This window comes from Mytilus galloprovincialis, chromosome 4, assembly GCF_965363235.1.
Source record: "Mytilus galloprovincialis chromosome 4, xbMytGall1.hap1.1, whole genome shotgun sequence".
In the NCBI taxonomy this organism is placed as follows: domain Eukaryota; kingdom Metazoa; phylum Mollusca; class Bivalvia; order Mytilida; family Mytilidae; genus Mytilus; species Mytilus galloprovincialis.
Window position 1 is genome coordinate 36,141,080 of NC_134841.1, and position 19,967 is coordinate 36,161,046.

Genomic DNA, 19,967 nt, shown 5'->3' on the forward strand with positions numbered 1-19,967 from the left:
AACTGACTCCTTGATGGAATTTATTAGTATATTACTTTCTGCGGAACTCCTTTTTTATTATTTATTGTTCTTGTTGTTATCACTAATGAATCATGTTTTATTGTTATTCCAGTTGTAATCAATTAGTTCTTGTTGTAATCACTATTGAAACATGATTTATTGCTGTGTTGTTACTGTAATTTAGTTTACTGAAGGTGTTTCCTAGTTGTCCTATCTTCCATTGCTGCAAGAGATATTTAAGAAACAAGTTGTTTCGGAGGGAAGAGTTGGAATGCACTCATTAGATTGATTAATAAATTGGTGGCAAAAACTAGATTGACACCTAAAACAAAATATTATAGGTTCTTGGTTGTTTTTGTTCTATGTTGTGCTTAGTTTAGTGGTTGATTGTATATGTTTCCTCCTGTTGTCAAGTTTGAGGTTATACTATGCATTGTGGAAGTAATTAGTCATTGGAAGAGTGTGAATGTAAACTAAATAGAAGGTTGAGGTCCATTTGTTTGATGTGTTTTATCATTTGATTTTGCCATTTGATTAGGGACTTTCCGTTTTGAATTTTTCTCAGAGTTCAGTATTTTTGTGATTTTTACTTTTTGTTGATGACTTGTTCATATTGTATTTGCTTCATGATGGTGGTGCATACAGGGTTAAAAAGGTTATTGTTGTTCCATCTATTGTTGTAACTGATACCTAATGGATGGATTATATTGACTTACCAGGTTGGGGTTGCCCAGTCTGTAGTATATTGACTTACCAGGTTGGGGTTGCCCAGTCTGTAGTATATTGACTTACCAGGTTGGGGTTGCCCAGTCTGTAGTATATTGGCTTACCAGGTTGGGGTTGCCCAGTCTATAGTATATTGACTTACCAGGTTGGGGTTGCCCAGCGAGTCTGTAGTATATTGACTTACCAGGTTGGGGTTGCCCAGCCTGTAGTATATTGACTTACCAGGTTGGGGTTGCCCAGTCTGTAGTATATTGACTTACCAGGTTGGGGTTGCCCAGTCTGTAGTATATTGACTTACCAGGTTGGGGTTGCCCAGTCTATAGTATATTGACTTACCAGGTTGGGGTTGCCCAGTCTGTAGTATATTGACTTACCAGGTTGGGGTTGCCCAGTCTATAGTATATTGACTTACCAGGTTGGGGTTGCCCAGTGAGTCTGTAGTATATTGACTTACCAGGTTGGGGTTGCCCAGTCTGTAGTATATTGACTTACCAGGTTGGGGTTGCCCAGTCTGTAGTTGGTTCATTGATGGTTGATGTTGTTTGCTTTGATATTTACTAGCAGGACTCAGGGCATCTAAGTCAATATTCACCTTACTACCTTCACCAGACCAAGTATTCAAGTTCTTCTAAAATAAATAAAATGTCAAATATTAAAATCATCAATACGTGTTGAGCACCATTCACAGTGCAAGATGTGATTTTCTGGCTAATTGAAATGTATTAGACTGATTTGATTTTTTTTGCTCCATTACATCCCATATCTGTATTTCAATTTTTATTGAAAAAAGATTTTTTCATTATCTGAATTAAAATAGACATTTATCCATTACACAACAATCTAAACATAATTTGCATGTTCGAAATATTTAATGTTTTATCAGTAATCCCTTCATTCCATTTTTGTCCATGCAAGAACCTGTTGTTAGTTTCTGAAACATCGCCTATTTTTCATGCTTGCCTGAAATTATGTTTGTTTACTTTACATATATAAATATGCAGTGTTAGCTGCAAGGGTTCTTTAGGATATATAAGGTATTTACTCAAGCGTCAATTCACTCTCTTGAATTCTGTTTTCAAAAACAAAAGCTTGGTCAAATTGAGAAAAGAAACAATTCTCATGACTTTTCAACATCATAATAACATGTGCTTTCTAATTCTACAAGATTCATAAACATAGTGTACTTGAAAAGTAATGCATACATTTAAGGAATCTGGCTCAGAAAAGTAAACCTTTATCACTTAGATTGTTTACTACTCAAGAATACGAAAGAATAACTGTTTGAAAATATCTTTGTTTACAAAGAAAGAAATAGATGGTATATTTTAGTGACCTCCTGGTTTAAGCATTTGTAGAACTATCAAAAATCTTGTAAACATGAGTAAAACATCATAGTCAACACTTTCTGCTATACCATAAACTGAGTCATTTCTATTTATGCATAAACTTCTCTCATTTTTTCCACTATTAAAAAAACATATAGGTCTCAAAATAATATTAGATTTACCTGAGTCTATTTAGTACAGAGATTTACTCCAAATTTTTACACTTAATCACCATTATATATTTTTACAACTGACTTACACAAAATTGAAAATGTAAGTATGACTTTGGTTATAAGACATATTCTACTCCTTTTCTCATTTATCACATGACAGGGAGGAATCCATGCATATATTAAAGGTAAAATTATGGAAAGAGGTGGAAAAGCTAAGCTAATAATCAACTGAATATAATGGAACATATTTTTCTCTTTAACACATAACTTAATTCTTATCCCATTGTACAGTTTGGCAAAGTATTTGCATTCAAGGGTATCTATATATGATAATGGAATTTCCAAAGTTGAACACAAATACAGCTAGACAAATTTGAAGGAAACTCTGTCAAGCGAGACAAGAAACAAATACTGGTCAGCAAAAACTTTGCCACTGAACCTTTAAATTATTTTCTTTCATCGCTCATCATCTTTTTAAATATAATTAATTTTTAAAAATTTTGTATGAATGAAATATCTTTCAATATTTCCTTATGAACTTATATGAATTTTGTATAGAATACTGTTCGGAAGTTTTGTGATGAGCGATGAAAAACTGTCCTTCACCATGCTTAGAGAGAAAAACAGTAACAAACCTTGACCTCAGTGCTAGTTACAGTTTCTTCCTTAGAAACTGTCGTCTGCTAAAACAACATCAAAGTTAACTAGGAATAATTTGTAAAAAACTAAAACACACTGAAAGTGAAAGCCTGTGTATTGAAATCAAAATAACACATGATGTGAAGATAATAGTCTCTAAATTTATTTGGAACTTTTTGATTTTGACCGAATCTTCATCTTTTATATCTCTGAACATTTGTATGAAGAAAAATTCAGAAATCATCTATAACTTTTTCAGAAAAATTATAATAACATTTTTTTAAATTCTAGAACAATACAATATCATTCTCTTTAAGAAATAATCATGTTGAAATTTAAGCAAACACATGCAACAGGTAGAAAGTTTTACAATTTTGATTTCAAGTCAGCATAACAAAAATTCAAACAGAAAGAAAACATAACTTTTTTTAAAAAAGCTGTGAGATCTAAGTTAATATTTGAAATCAATATATATACTACCTGTGAAGGTAACCAGTATTGCTATAGGTATATAAATATCAATAGGTAACCAGTAATGCTATAGGTATATAAATATCAATAGAGAGGTAACCAGGTAACCAGTATTGCTATAGGTATATAAATATCAATAGGTAACCAGTAATGCTATAGGTATATAAATATCAAGAGAGGTAACCAGGTAATCAGTATTGCTATAGGTATATAAATATCAATAGGTAACCAGTAATGATATAGGTATATACATATCAAGAGGTAGATAACTAAAGCAGAAGCATAATAACATATAATTTATACAGTGAATTCTGTATGATTTATAGAGCCTTTTGATGTTTTTTACTGTAAATTCCGAAATTATTGTGTGCACTTATCATTGCGATTTTGACTTAAATGCAATTTTAATTTTTGAGATATTGCGAAAAATCCTGTTAAATTCATACAAAAAATTTCAAAATCTGAATCTAAATTATTGCAATTATAACACTGTTGCATTTTCGCAATAATTAAAAAATCGTAATAATTTCAGAATTTACAGTAATAGTTACTGTTTCTTGTTGTTTAACAAATAATTTTACAAATTTAAAAATTTCATGCAGAAAAAATTCTTAAGGGTTCCACGGAACCCAATGTCCCGCCTACTTTTGCTGTTAATCGCAGGGTCAACAAAAATAAGGAAAAAATCAATAAAAATATTCTTCTTTATACTACCTTTTGATTGTAAAAAGCTAGCTTCTGTCCAAGTTTGGTAAAAATTCAGGATAGTTTTGGAATCTAATAAATGTTTTAACCAGATGCTCCGCAGGGCGTAGCTTTATACGACCGCAGAGGTTGAACCCTGAACGGTTAGGGCAAGTATGGACACAACATTCAAGCTGGATTCAGCTCTAAATTTGGATTGTGATTAAATAGTTGACACAGCATAGGTTTCTGACACAGAATGAATGTGTTCTAATGAACTTAAAATTTTTGTTTCTCTTAGAGCAATTCACTATGCTGTTGAATATTAATCCTCTCAAAAAAATGTTTGAAGAAATTTTCTTTTTTATCTATGAAATTTCAAATGAGAAAAATTGAACCCAATTTTTTTAATCACATCCCCCTTTCCCTTATTCCAAAACTAATCTCAATTAAAATTTCTAATGGAGTTTGCAACAATAACTACTCATTTAAATACATCATAAAATATTAAGATGTAAAAAAACTGCTTGTTATCACTGAATGGTAAAGATTATTTTAATTTATCAGTTGGTAGTAAAAAGTGAATATACATTGTATATTGTATATAACAAAGATTTAAGTTGATTCTGGACAAAGAAAGATAACTCTAATTAAAAAAAAATTTGATATTTCACAATATTGTGCAATTAGATATTTCTTGCCATTGCGCAATACTGTGCAATTGAAAAGACTTGCTATTGCACAATACTTAATATAATAATTTTAGATCCTGATTTGGACCAACTTGAAAACTGGGCCCATAATAAAAAATCTAAGTACATTTTTGGATTCAGCATATCAAAGAACTTCAAGATTTCAATTTTTGTTAAAATCAGACTAAGTTTAATTTTGGACCCTTTGGACTTTAGTGTAGACCAATTTGAAAACAGGACCAAAAATGAAGAATCTACATACACAGTTAGATTTGGTATATCAAAGAACCCCATTTATTCAATTTTTGATGAAATCAAACAAAGTTTAATTTTGGACCCCGATTTGGACCAACTTGAAAACTGGGCCAATAATCAAGAATCTAAGTACATTTTTAGATTCAGCATATCAAAGAACCTAACTGATTCATTTTTTGTCAAAATCAAACTAAGTTTAATTTTGGACCCTTTGGACCTTAATGTAGACCAATTTGAAAACGGGACCAAAAGTTAAGAATCTACATACACAGTCATGACAGTTAGATTCAGCATATCAAAGAACCCCAATTATTCAATTTTGATGAAATCAAACAAAAGTTTAATTTTGGACCCTTTGGGCCCCTTATTATGTTGGGACCAAAACTCCCAAAATCAAACCCAACCTTTCTTTTATGGTCATAAACCTTGTGTTTAAATTTCATAGATTTCTATTTACTTATACTAACGTTATGGTGCGAAAACCAAGAAAAATGCTTATTTGGGTCCCTTTTTGGCCCCTAATTCCTAAACTGTTGGGACCTAAACTCCCAAAATCAATACCAACCTTCCTTTTGTAGTCATTAACATTGTGTTTAAATTTCATTGATTTCTATTTACTTAAACTAATGTTATTGTGCGAAAACCAAGAATAATGCTTATTTGGGCCCTTTTTTGGCCCCTAATTCCTAAACTGTTGAGACCAAAACTCCCAAAATCAATCCCAGCTGTTCTTTTGTGGTCATAAACCTTGTGTCAAAATTTCATAGATTTCTATTAACTTAAACTAAAGTTATAGTGCGAAAACCAAGAAAATGCTTATTTGGGCCCTTTTTGGCCCCTAATTCCTAAAATGTTGGGACCAAAACTCCCAAAATCAATACCAACCTTCCTTTTGTGGTCATAAACCTTGTGTTAAAATTTCATAGATTTCCATTCACTTTTACTAAAGTTAGAGTGCGAAAACTAAAAGTATTCGGACGCCGGACGACGACGACGCCGACGCCGACGCCAACGTGATAGCAATATACGACGAAAATTTTTTCAAAATTTGCGGTCGTATAAAAACTTTAACTGCAGACTGTATGTAATGTTAACTGGAAGAAAAATTAAGTCTTTTTATAAGTACAATACAGATACACAGGTACGAAATTTTAACAAAATTTACTTCTGAATACTTCATTAGCTTTTGGTCATCAACAAGCTTCTGTCGAAGTTTGGTACAAATCCAAAATAGTATAAGAAAGTTATTAAATTTTAAAAACTCAACCACGAGTGAATATGTTGTTTCCTGGCAGAAAATCTAAGTCCATTTAAAATTAAAATACGGAAAAAATAAATTCTTTTTTTACAAAATTTACTTCTGGATACTATCTTATGATCATAAACAAGCTTCTGTCCAAGTTTGGTACAAACCCAGGATAGTTTAAGAAAGTTATTTAAATTTTAAAAACTTTAACCCCAGAGTGAATGTAATGTTACCCGGCAGAAAAACTAAATCCATTTATAAGTAAAATAAGGAAAAAGTGGAATTTTATTTTTACAAAATTTACTTCTGGATACTATCTTATGATCATAAACAAGCTTCTGTGTAAGTTTGGTAGAAATCCAGAATAGTTTAAGAAAGTTACTAAAATTTCAAAAACTTTAACCAGAGTGAATATTTGTGGACACCGCCGCCTACGACACCGACGACGACAGAATGTAGGATTGCTATGTCTCGCTTTTTCAACTTAAGTTGAAGGCTCGATAAAAATGGTCTGACAAGTTTTTCATTACTTTTTTATTTATATTAAAATATTCAAGAATTTCTCCCAAAATATTTACAGAGTTCACTGTTTCCTAGTACATATACAATAACAAAACAGCAGAAGTGCAAAAGACCTCCACTCAAAAAGGAGCTATTTTATCAAAGAGGATTTTAAGCACCAAGGGAGGATTTTGATATGAGGGACAAGCCAATAAATTGTTTGGCGAGTGCAGAGAGTCAAAAAAAAAAAGCTTAACATTTTTTCTATGCTGTTTTTTCAGCTAAAATTATATCACAAAGTAAGAAAGACAACTGTGTTTCAAAGTTGGTTCATGACTTAATTATGTCTTAGAGTTCAACTAAGAATTTACCAAATAGAGGTAATTAACTGGTAAACTTCCAGGTTAGAAAAATTGACCTTGAACTTGATCTGTAAATATCAGTTAAAAATTTGACAGATAATACTATGAAATTTGATATAGTTCAAATTAAAGGTGAATAATAAAATTTCATAATATTCAACTATTTTTAAGTAACATCATTTCAGGAAACTGATAAAAATATAAGTATTGTAACCATATCTCTATAGTATAAGATTGTATATATACATTATGTAAAACAACATGCAATAACTGACAATACAGATATATCTACAGGGATTTTGACAAACTAGAGGAACAGAAAGTGTTAACATGGATACAAAGCAACATAAGTTACACAAAGCTAATTTCACAACTTCTTGTGCAAGCCAACTAAACTACAATCTTCTTATCAGAAAGTACATTTTCCAGTTAACATTACTAAAGCTCTCTCACATGATCATGTTATATACATATATAAGACCAGGTTCTGTATGCTAGCAGAATACATATTTTGTTTCTTGATTGGTACAGCGACAAGACATTACAATGGTAGCCATGTACACGAGACAGAGGGTATGCATTTTATATTTTTGCTGTATATGTTTCTTAATCATGTAATAACTGGTGTCATGCCTACCTTAATTGGTTCATCTGGCTTCTTCTGAATTATATTTATTCATTTATTTTCTTATCCTACATTATATATACCACCAAAACTTATTCTTCAATTTAATGTGAGGTGGGTTGGAAAACATGTTTTACCTAAGACTGACAACTACCCATATAAATTTTATTCAAAATCTAATTCATTATTATCTTTTCTGATAGGAGAAAGTTGAAGTTCTACACCTTTATTATTAATAATAGGTGCCTTCCAACACAAATACTTCAAAAATAGCCATGTAAACTATGTGTTTTTTAAGAATAATAAGAAATAAACTAACTAAGATGAAATAAGAGCGTAAAAATAAGCCTCTTGAACATTTTATAAAGAAATGAGTGAAGTGATACCAGTTGTACAACAACAGTTAGATTGACCACAGGGGAGATAATGGAAGATTAATAATAACTTTTTTTCAAACTAACTGATCTGAGTACAAAATCAACCAGTAGGAATTGATGTATAACTTACCATATTAGATTGTCCTGGTTGCAAAGGGGTATAACTCATGCCAACATTCTGTCCCATCATGCCTTGCTGTGGAAACATTCCCTGCAACCATACAAAAGTAGTTGTTGTATGTCATATCTTAAGGATGTATTTTGGTGAAAATGGAAAGAAAAACAAGAATGTGTCCATAGTACATGAATGCCCCACTCGCACTATCATTTTCTATGTTCAGTGGACCGTGAAATTGGGGTCAAAACTTTAATTTGGAATTAAAATTAGAAAGATCATATCATGGGGAACATGTGTACTAAGTTTCAAGTTGATGTAACTTTAACTTCATCAAAAACTACCTTGACCAAAAACTTTAACCTGAACTTCGCACTATCATTTTCTATGTTCAGTGGACCATGAAATTGGGGTCAAAACTATAATTTGGCATTAAAATTAGAAAGATCATATCATGGGGAACAAGTGTACTAAGTTTCAAGTTGATTGGACTTCAACTTCTTCAAAAACTACCTTGACCAAAAACTTTAACCTGAAGCAGACGGACGAACAGAGGCACAGACGGACGGACGGACGGACGGACGAACGGAGGCACAGACCAGAAAACATAATGCACCTCTACTATCGTAGGTGGGGCATAAAAACAAGAATTTAAAATTGATACTATAAGTGAGAAGGGCAAAAGGTAAGAAACAAAATAAGCTAAGAATATTGATAGGTTATGGATCTCCTTTTATAGCTATTTCGTTTTTAAAATATGGTGGGAAAACACTGACTCAGACTTTTACCTTGCATTCAATTTGGTGTAATTCAGATCTCAATTCGAAAGAAAATAAACCCAGAATTTGTTTCAATTTCATAAATGACCTTTAATGAGCTATTGAGATCAAATACAGATCAAAATGACAGTACATTTAAAATACAAAACATGAAACTCATCTCACAAAGAACACTGTATACAAAAAATCAAATTACCGGTACAGTACATGAACACCAATACAAAAAGCACATGTCACAGAGAACACTCAGTGCACAATGTGACCTATGGTCAAACTAACCTGTTGGTTCATTCCCATTTGGTTCATGCCCATCATACCTGGACTCATCATTCCCATCTAAAAAATAAAACACAAAATATTGAATGATTAAAAAGTTCTATACATTTCATACAAAGTATATATGTATTGACATTCATACAATCTGTAAGCAATTAGTCAAATGGTTAATGTATTAAGAACAAAATTAATACCATTTATAGCAACAAATACATTATACAATTTAATTTATGTGTCAATCATATACAGTGAAACCTGTCCAAACCCAACACCACAGGTCTTTCCGTTTAGTTCGGTTTTCACAGGTGTTCAGATTGAAGAGGTAAATGGAAGTCGACACCAAAATAATTTTGGCACTTACTGAAAAGGGCAATAGGTGACACAACAGACGACAATTTATTTCATGATAATTAGATGTAAATGTAAAATCTAGGTAGATAAAGATAAACTTTTTGTTCCTTTTTTCTTATAACTCAAACGCTGCTCCGTCAATCACGCTCCTCGTTGTGTAAAGGTATTAATCAGTCAATGATGTCCGACGTGGAGCGATTTTGCTTTTTATGATTATTTTCTAATCTGTTAATTCACTGACCAATTCAGATTATCAGTCAATGTCAAAAGACGATTCTGTCGTTGAATGGAGATCGTCATTTTCAATTATCTGAACATGTGAGTTCTCACAAGATTAGAGCGAAACAAGTGCAGGGGCAGTGTTCTCCCCAGAAATTTTTTGCGTAAAAAAAAATGTTTTTTTTTTTTTTAATGTCATTTGTCGCGTCGCGTTGATGCTCTATTTCCTTTATATGTTTTAGTTTATATTGTTCAATTCATAACTGAGAATACAATTAAACTATAACAACAAAAACAGTTGTTTCAGTTTATGTTTTCTTTATTCATTTATAGTTACAGAATTATTTTTTTCCTCTTGTGCCAAATAAAAATAAATATGTGCTTTCAGTTACCCAACAATAAGTCAAATGAATGAATGGTTCGTTATAGTGCAACCTGTATATATACAAAACTAAATATCTAGTACACAAAATTAACTATTTTTTTATATTATATTAAGTAAAGATAAAGTAGCAAAAGTAGCAAAAAAAAATATCAATTTAAAAACTTTTTTTTATCATGTTTATGAAATTCATTGTTTCATGGCACTGAATGAATTAGCCCCTGTTGTTTCTTATCTTTACATCAAAATGATACGTATTTTCAACAAAGTTATCTAACAAATAGTCTATTAATGCGTAGTTTTCTCTATTGGTATATTTTTTCTGTCTACCGTCTGTCTGTTGTCAATATCGTGAAAATGCAGATTTTTGTCATATCTGGTCCGGTTCCGATCCGTAGTTTACACAAAAATGTGCAATGGTAGCCGTAGAAAATTTACGAAAATGAGTCCGAGAATAAACATTGTTTGACAAGAGATTGTGAATAAAATAAGACGCTTTTAATGTATTAAATGAATTAAACATAAACTTAAGCCAATTATGATCACTTTTTACAGAAGTATAAAATTTATTTTAGCTCAAAACAAAAATTCTCGCTCTCGTATTACCGGAAGAGAAAGAAAGTATTTTTTGGAGAGTTGTACAAATAAACGAACTTTTAAAAAAAAATCGTTTTAATCTTCGAAATTTCGTAATACAAAACAGATTTCGAATTGTTTTTGTAATTGCAATTTTCATGTCGAAATTGGTGAATGCAGACACGTGGTATTAGTCATGTCACAAGTGTCAGCTTGGCATATTCGCATCCAAACAGTTATCACCCTGAGGGCAATCAAAACCTGGCTATTTAATCTCTTAATTGCCTTTAGTGTCCGACTTAAAGGGATTACAATTAAAGGTGATATAATTTTTATGATCATAATCGATAATAGATGAAAGTTCAAAATTGAGGACAAGTAAAATAGCATCTTCAAAAAAATTATAGCGTCGCGGGAATAATTATAGCATCGCGGGAATTATTATAGCATCACGGTGAAAAAATATAGCGTCGCGGTACCGCGACGCTTAAACGGCATGGAGAGAACACTGAGGGGTCCAGTTTATTCTCAGCCTTAATCGTTGACAAATAGCTAGCGGAAGTCTGCAGGAGCATCAGAATATATATATACATATATGTATAGGGCCTCTAAAGGGAATCCGGCATCCCGTAAATATAATTGAAAGTCATTTACCTTGTGTGGCAAGAATTTTGTAATCAAGTGACACGCTTTAAAACTATTATCTAATTAATCAGTTTAGCAACTAAATGGCAGTTACGAATTTGTGACCATATATATTTCAGTAACGTGCATTTAATTGATCAAAGGGAAAATGCCATTCTTGTCCTTTTCGTCGATAGGGCAGCTGACCAGTTTAACGTTTCTTTACAAACAAATCATTTGATCACTGAATACATACACACACACATGCTAATTAGTTTGTAGAAACAAATCACTAGTTTATCAAACCTCAAATACCCTCGGGGATACTCTGTCATCCTGTGTTTGTTTTCAATTAAATCATGCAAATAATTTTAAAAACATTTTTGTTTTGATTGCTATCGATCAATTTTGACAGGTAATTTTTAGATACTATTTACTAATAGCCTTCAAAAAGCGTTTGGAATTGGTTGATAGGGTTTTGTTTTTTTTTTCAGGTTAGATTAACGTTAATTGATAGGGAAATTTTGTGGGACTTTGAAAATTGTTCGGTTTAATCTGAAATACAGTTATCAGGGTTCAGTTTACCCAGGTTTCACTGTATATAAATAAATGGGAAATGTGATCATTGCATATAACATTATAATGGGATAAAGCTGTTCAAGTGACACCACCAAGATAGTAACTTAATCTGAATTTTGTGGAAATAAGCATTGTGTATATATTTCATAACACTTTCATAACATTGAGACAAACTAAAGTAAGAGAATGGAAAAAAGTTCCTTTGTAAAAGCGAATAACTCTAGAATGTTAAAAGTGACGGAACCAAAATCGATCTGTGTTTTGTAGTAATAAGCATTGTTTCATAACATTTGGTTCAGGCAAAATAAATTTAGAGAATGAAAAAAAAATTGAGACGTATGGACGTACAGACAGACAAGGGTAAAATTGTGCTGTACTTCAAGTTTCATAAATTTTTAAAACCATCATAGACCCTACTTCCAAAGAGTATGTCACTCCTATAATTTTGTATCTTTGATAAACATAGTTCATGTTAAGAAAAACAAATTAAACTATACAATACCATGTTTGGATTGTTCATTGGTTGTTGACCCATGTTTGGCATTGGCTGGTTCATGTTTCCCATGGGTGCCTGTGTTGACATGATTGGCTGGTTCATTCCCATTGGTTGAGACATTTGTCCCATTCCTGGCTGATTCATCATTCCCACTGGCTGTGATGACATCATAGGCTGAGATGACATCATTGGCTGAGATGACATTGACATCATGGGGGCCATATTGTTCATTGGTTGGATGGGATTATTGGACGGTTGCATAGCAGGCGATGATGTGCCACTACTAGAGAATACATCAAACAATTCAGAATTTGGTGCTGCTTGGGTTGGACCAGATGATGCAGCGCTAAACTGTTGGAAATCTGCAAAACCTTCAGAACTGAAACAAAAAGACTAAGTTTTAGAAAGGATGCTGACTATCAAAACATTCACATAATCAGTATTGCAGCAAGCTCACTCTTGTTAATTTATTTACCCTTATTTTGATTTCATTTCTATCTTTTTTTTCCTCAGTCTGTTCAAAATGCCATCAGTTTGGTGTCCTCATTGACAAAATTGACTTGTGACTACCAATTCAAATCAACTTTAACATTCTTTTCAGTCCAATTTTACAGGAGTGTATTGGTTTTTTTTTTTAGAGAGACAGTTTAATTTTGTACTACTGGTGAATCTAATCTTTTGGAAAATTTTAACAAATGTAATGCACCAATATACTTGTACCATAAATCAATTTTTTTGGTCAGGTAGAACCCTTAATTCAGAGTTCAGCACAAGCTATTACTATTCTACCTTATTTTCAAAAAATAATTAAAAACAAATTCAACAAATAAATTAGTGTTAACAAGTGTATTAATTTCTTCAATTTTACCTTTTAGGTGATGTGGCACCTTGAAACTGTGAGAAATCAGCAAAACCATTTGATGTTGATGAAACTGTAAATAAAAAATAGTTGTATGTAAATAAAAGGTAAAACACATACATAGCATATCATAACTAGTTTTACAAAGTAGAATAAAACTGTAAAAACCATACATACAACTTGCAGTATTATTATATTTAACTGATTTAGCAGTTATGAAAAAAAACAGATCTTAAAAATTTCAATCATTCTGAAAAAAAACTATAGTTGAAACTGATTTTTGTCATCCAATCAAAAGCAATGATACTAACTGTGGTTTAACTGATAGCCCTGTTTGTCATCCAATCAAAAACAATGTTACTAACTGTGGTATAGCTATCCTACATAACATTTTGATCGAGCTATATTAAAATAAATGTCACATTGCCATCATCAATATAGATATTGTCCTCATACCTGCTGTTGTATTTGTGGCTCTGGGATCAAAATCATTGGCACTTTTAAATTCATCAAATCCTGATATTAAATCTGGTGCATTACTACTGGACTGTGACTGAAAATATAAAATATGTGGTGAATAATTCATCACAAAAAACATACTGTGGATTCATTTATTTTCATGGATCAAGGAAAAATTACATTTTTGTGGTTATTTAATTTTGTGTTTTTTTGCCAAAGTCTGTATACAAGCCTATAGAAAATTTGTTATTGGTTGATCATTTAATTTTGTAGTACGCCTGTAACAAAGCCTACCGTACAAAAGTTATGAGACACAAATCAGACAAATGTTTACTACTACAGGGATCATTGGTGAGGTCTGACTGACCTGCCCATAGTAAATGTAAATTATCCCAACCTTCACCCCAAGTCCATGATGTCTAAGTTTGGAATAAAATTTTGGGGCCCTTTATAGCTTGTTGTTCGGTGTGAGCCAAGGCTCCGTGTTGAAGACCTATAATGGTTTACTTGTATAAATTGTTATTTGGATGGAGAGTTGTTTCATTGGCACTCACACCACATCTTCCTATATCTAGGTAATTATAAAACAGTTGGTCAAACATTCTTGGGCTTGAAAAAAGTTTTCTTTGAAATGAGCCATATTAAGATGAAAATTTTTTATAGGACCAGAAATAATTCAAAATATAATTAAGGTAAATTCTTTAAACCTACTCATTTTTTTCCAACAATAAAATGTTATAATAAACAAGAAATAATTGTAACATAATGCTGTTACAAAGTCTCCCAAACAAAACTCCTATGATTATTCATTCCCATGGTCGCCTGACATTGGGCAAAGTCTAGTACACATTGGTTAGGTCTAGCAAAGTGATATGCATATGTGACACCAGTGACGCCTATGAGATTGACCTTGTATGTCATTCAATCTTTTTGAAATGACAAACAGGAATGAATATGGTTTACTTTAGGAGTTGGTATCTCAGTCTTTTACAAGTTCTCGAAACACATACATGAGGGGGTGGGGTGATCCTAGGGACTACCCCTATATTTAATTTGTAAATCATGTATGGGACAATATAACAAATCATATGAAATATAGGCAGAGTTCGTGGGGCCACTCTACCCCTTCCTGTGTCATAATTTTTTATATTGTCCCATACATGAATATATACGGTGTAGGGGTGGGGATCTCTAATGTTATCAAGTTTTCAAATGCGCGGGGGTAGGGTGACCCTAAGGACTCTCCCTACATTTCATTTGATTACTTCTTTTGTCCCATAAATGAATATATAAGGTTTAATTTAAAGGTGGGGATCTCGACTGTTTCCAAGTTCTCAAACAGGAGGGGTAGGGTGACCGCAGGGACTCCCCTATATTTCATTTAATTTAGAGGTGGGAATCTCAACTGTTTCCAAGTTCGCAAACAGGAGGGATGGGGTGACCGCAGGGACTCTCCCCCCCCCCCCCCCCCCCATGTTTCATTTGATTTGTTATATAGTCCCATACATGAGTATATATGGTTAAGGGGTTAGGATCTCAACTGTTTCCAAGTTCTCAAACAGGAGGGTGTACAGTGACCCTACTGACTCCCCCTATAATTCATTTGATTTGAGTGGCCCCACGAACTCTGCCTATATTTCATATGATTTGTTATATTGTCCCATACATGAATATATATGGTTTAGGGGTGGGGGTCTCGAAGTTTACAAGTTCTCAAACAACAGGGGTCAGGTGATCACCAGGGACTCCCCCTATATTTCATCTGATTTATTATATTGTCCCATACATGAATATATATGGTTTAGGGGTTGGGATCTCGACTGTCTCAAAGTTCTAAAACATAATGGGGTGGGGTGACCCTAGGGACTCCCCCTATATTTCATTGGTTAGTTATATAGTCCCATACATGAATGTATATGGTTGAGGGTTGGGGATCTAATCCGTTTCAAAGTTATCAAACAGGAGGGGTAGAGTGGCCCAAAGGACTCCACCTATATATCATATGATTTTCTTACATTCAGGTATCATATAATCTAGTTGCACTATTTGTGAAAATAAAGTAAAAACTTCGAACTGACCCATCAAAATTAAGAAAAAAATACCAATTGAAACTGCAGTAATATATATACACTTTAAAAGCATCTAACATGCATTTACAACATTTATCACTGATAAAGAAAATTAATACTGTCACAAGGAACATATATATTGTTAGATATACTGTTCCCAGCTGTCACACTGTATTGAATTTTGAAAATTTGTCAAAAAGTAATTTTTAGTTTCTGTACAAAATATTTTTTTTGCTTTTTCTTTCTTTTACATATATCATGCATCCGCTTCCGGAATCAGATCGGATATTGTAATTGTCTTCTCGTGGCTACCATTTTGTTTTCAATGTTGTTTTTTGTCAGATACGATTTTACTCGAATATACACATTATTTGTCGAGGATTTTCTGTATAAAGCTAGCGGTTGAACAAAATGAACATCACTGTCATGAATAATGATGATGAAAATAAGTTTTGAGATTGTTTATTAGGAGACTTTGGAAACAAGGTTTGCAAAGTTATTTGTTTATTTTCTTTCAAGTGGAAAGTCCGTCGGGCATGTCGGGCGTAGCTAGTAACCAAGTCAAAAGTCTGACTGCAAAAGTGGAAGGTTCACCGCTTATTTGAACCCAGGTCCCCTGCCTCCAAATTGTAAAGATACCAAAATTTCGTCTTCTAATTTAAAATTGCCGCCAACAGCATGAACAGTTGAACTTATTTTAATAGACTACTGACGTAGTTGACTACGTATTGAAGACAAACAATATTCCTATGACTTTTGCCATTTGGGAAATCTAAACTACTTGTCTTCAGAGATTTTCAGCGATTAAATATTTCATACATTTGTTCTTTGACATCTTAGCCAAAAGCTTGGGGGATAATAAACTACATAAGGATTCCTAATGTTCTCTACTTCTTATGTGCAACTTCAAAACTTTTGGGTGATTCAACGATCATTTAAGGTTTTCTGGTCATATTTTTTGTAATCCTGAGTTAAAAGTATGAATAAACTGTCCAATTAGTTATAAATAACATAACATCCAGCTAGATAATAACAATGGCACGTATATCAGCATTTATTGGGAAGACCACAAATCTAGGGTGCTTGCTCGCATAAGGCAGCTTAACTGCCTAAAAATCATTGTATTTGCTAGTTCTTTTTTTTTTTAGAAAGTTTATACTGACCATGCAGTATATCAGAAAAAGCAAATTAAACTGAAGCATATTAGGGCTGTGATATTGTTGTTTAGACTCTGTTTAAATAGAAAAGATGAACTTTTCTCTTCTGACACATCTAATTTTGTATCAAAACAGATACATGTATAAGCAATCATGAAAGAATTATACATTACTTACAATTGTATCAGGATTTTTATTTTTCCCATATGAAGCTGCAGCTCCTAGATCTAATTTTTTAGCAGATTGTGATCGTCTTACAATTTTTTCTGTATGTGTTGTGTGTGATCTTTCTATAGATGTGTACTCCTCCTCGTCTTTGAAGTCTAATCTATCTGATTTATTACCATCATCATATCTATTATCCATGTCATCACTGTAAAGACAAACAAATTATTTCATTCAGTATCATTAATTTATACACATTGGTGCCACTGGTTCTATGGATTCACTTATTTTCGTTGGTACCAATTTTCGTGAATTGCGGAAAACTTGCCAGTTCGTGGATTTGTGATTTCGTGGTTGTGACAAAGTCTGCATTTAACCTAATAGAAATTTGTATTTTGTAAAACATTTACATTCGTGGTTCATCTGTACCCATGAAACCATTGAAAATTGGTATCTAACGAATAATTGATTCCACAGTATCATGCTCTGAGGTAGACTTGCATAAACTATATTTGATTTATCATCATGGTACACAGAGAAATTTGAAATACCATTTTGTCTTTAAAAATTATAGTCTCTCACCCATAACATCAATTAAAAGAAAACCAATTCAGATAGCATCACATTCAGAAATATAGCATCCCATTACCATGATGCTTAAAAGCCCATGGGAGAACACTGAATTCAACTTGGGATAAGAAATGAAAATATCATCAGTAAAACTGTACGTTTGATATTTTGGAATACTTTTTTTAAGCAGTCTCAACAAGACTTTTTGCTCACCTGGTATCAACAATACTGATTCAATCTTAATATAAGCCAAAACCAGATGCTCCGCAGGGCGTAGCTTTATACGACCGCAGAGGTTGAACCCTGAACGGTTGGGGCAAGTATGGACACAACATTCAAGCTGGATTCAGCTCTAAATTTGGATTGTGATTAAATAGTTGACACAGCATAGGTTTCTGACACAGAATGAATGTGTTCTAATGAACTTAAAATTTTTGTTTTCTCTTAGAGCAATTCACTATGCTGTTGAATATTAATCCTCTCAAAAAAATGTTTGAAGAAATTTTCTTCTTTATTTATGAAATTTCAAATGAGAAAAATTGAACCCAATTTTTTTAATCACATCCCCCTTTCCCTTATTCCAAAACTAATCTCAATTAAAATTTCTAATGGAGTTTGCAACAATAACTACTCATTTAAATACATCATAAAATATTAAGATGTAAAAAAACTGCTTGTTATCACTGAATGGTAAAGATTATTTTAATTTATCAGTTGGTAGTAAAAAGTGAATATACATTGTATATTGTATATAACAAAGATTTAAGTTGATTCTGGACAAAGAAAGATAACTCCAATTAAAAACCAGATGCTCCGCAGGGCGTAGCTTTATACGACCGCAGAGGTTGAACCCTGAACGGTTGGGGCAAGTATGGACACAACATTCAAGCTGGATTCAGCTCTAAATTTGGATTGTGATTAAATAGTTGACACAGCATAGGTTTCTGACACAGAATGAATGTGTTCTAATGAACTTAAAATTTTTGTTTTCTCTTAGAGCAATTCACTATGCTGTTGAATATTAATCCTCTCAAAACAAGAATGTGTCCTCAGTACACGAATGCCCCACTCGCACTATCATTTTCCATGTTCAGTGGACCGTAAAATTGGGGTAAAAACTCTAATTTGGCATTAAAATTAGAAAGATCATATCATAGGGGACATGTGTACTAAGTTTGAAGTCGATTGGACTTAAACTTCATCAAAAACTACCTTGACCAAAAACTTTAACCTGAAGCGGGACAGACGGACGGACGAACGAACGGACAGACGGACGGACGGACGCACAGACCAGAAAACATAATGCCCCTCTACTATCGTAGGTGGGGCATAAAAATGTTTGAAGAAATTTTCTTTTTTATTTATGAAATTTCAAATGAGAAAAATTGAACCCAATTTTTTTAATCACATCCCCCTTTCCCTTATTCCAAAACTAATCTCAATTAAAATTTCTAATGGAGTTTGCAACAATAACTACTCATTTAAATACATCATAAAATATTAAGATGTAAAAAAAACTGCTTGTTATCACTGAATGTTATTTATTATAATTTATCAGTTGGTAGTAAAAAGTGAATATACATTGTATATTGTATATAACAAAGATTTAAGTTGATTCTGGACAAAGAAAGATAACTCCAATTAAAAAAAAATCTTGCTATTGCACAATATTTTGCAATTAGATATTTCTTGCTTACTATTCTGGACAAAGAAAGATAACTCTAATTAAAAAAAAATTTGCTATTTCACAATATTGTGCAATTAGATATTTCTTGCCATTGCGCAATACTGTGCAATTGAAAAGACTTGCTATTGCACAACACTTAATATAATAATTTTAGATCCTGATTTGGACCAACTTGAAAACTGGGCCCATAATAAAAAATCTAAGTACATTTTTGGATTCAGCATATCAAAGAACCCCAAGATTTCAATTTTTGTTGAAATCAGACTAAGTTTAATTTTGGACCCTTTGGACTTTAGTGTAGACCAATTTGAAAACAGGACCAAAAATGAAGAATCTACATACACAGTTAGATTTGGTATATCAAAGAACCCCATTTATTCAATTTTTGATGAAATCAAACAAAGTTTAATTTTGGACCCCGATTTGGACCAACTTGAAAACTGGGCCAATAATCAAGAATCTAAGTACATTTTTAGATTCAGCATATCAAAGAACCTAACTGATTCATTTTTTGTCAAAATCAAACTA

General features: G+C 32.5%; 1 protein-coding gene and 1 long non-coding RNA gene across 22 annotated transcripts in view; one reads left to right on the forward strand and one right to left on the reverse strand.

Annotated features, from left to right (window-relative positions):
• The window catches only part of LOC143072010 (uncharacterized), a 45,143-nt gene that overhangs the window by 5,693 nt on the left and 19,483 nt on the right, over positions 1 to 19,967 (reverse strand). For 3 of the 21 annotated variants that reach the window (XM_076246778.1, XM_076246768.1, XM_076246756.1), the window contains 9 exons: positions 17,195 to 17,390; positions 13,789 to 13,885; positions 13,342 to 13,405; positions 12,480 to 12,852; positions 9,250 to 9,306; positions 8,207 to 8,287; positions 7,712 to 7,735; positions 2,860 to 2,907; positions 1,219 to 1,354 (listed from right to left, as the gene is read on the reverse strand). In XM_076246778.1, the coding sequence (XP_076102893.1) occupies positions 1,219 to 1,354; positions 2,860 to 2,907; positions 7,712 to 7,735; positions 8,207 to 8,287; positions 9,250 to 9,306; positions 12,480 to 12,852; positions 13,342 to 13,405; positions 13,789 to 13,885; positions 17,195 to 17,390 (1,076 nt within the window). Of the gene's footprint in view, positions 1 to 1,218; positions 1,355 to 2,859; positions 2,908 to 3,343; positions 3,365 to 7,711; positions 7,736 to 8,206; positions 8,288 to 9,249; positions 9,307 to 12,479; positions 12,853 to 13,341; positions 13,406 to 13,788; positions 13,886 to 17,194; positions 17,391 to 19,967 lie in introns of all 21 variants that reach the window. The other 18 variants (XM_076246759.1, XM_076246761.1, XM_076246758.1 and 15 more) reach the window with 18 other exon arrangements.
• Positions 3,246 to 3,656, forward strand: LOC143072012 (uncharacterized). Its single transcript, XR_012977015.1, has 3 exons — positions 3,246 to 3,370; positions 3,408 to 3,456; positions 3,541 to 3,656. It is a non-coding gene; the product is annotated as an uncharacterized LOC143072012 (long non-coding RNA).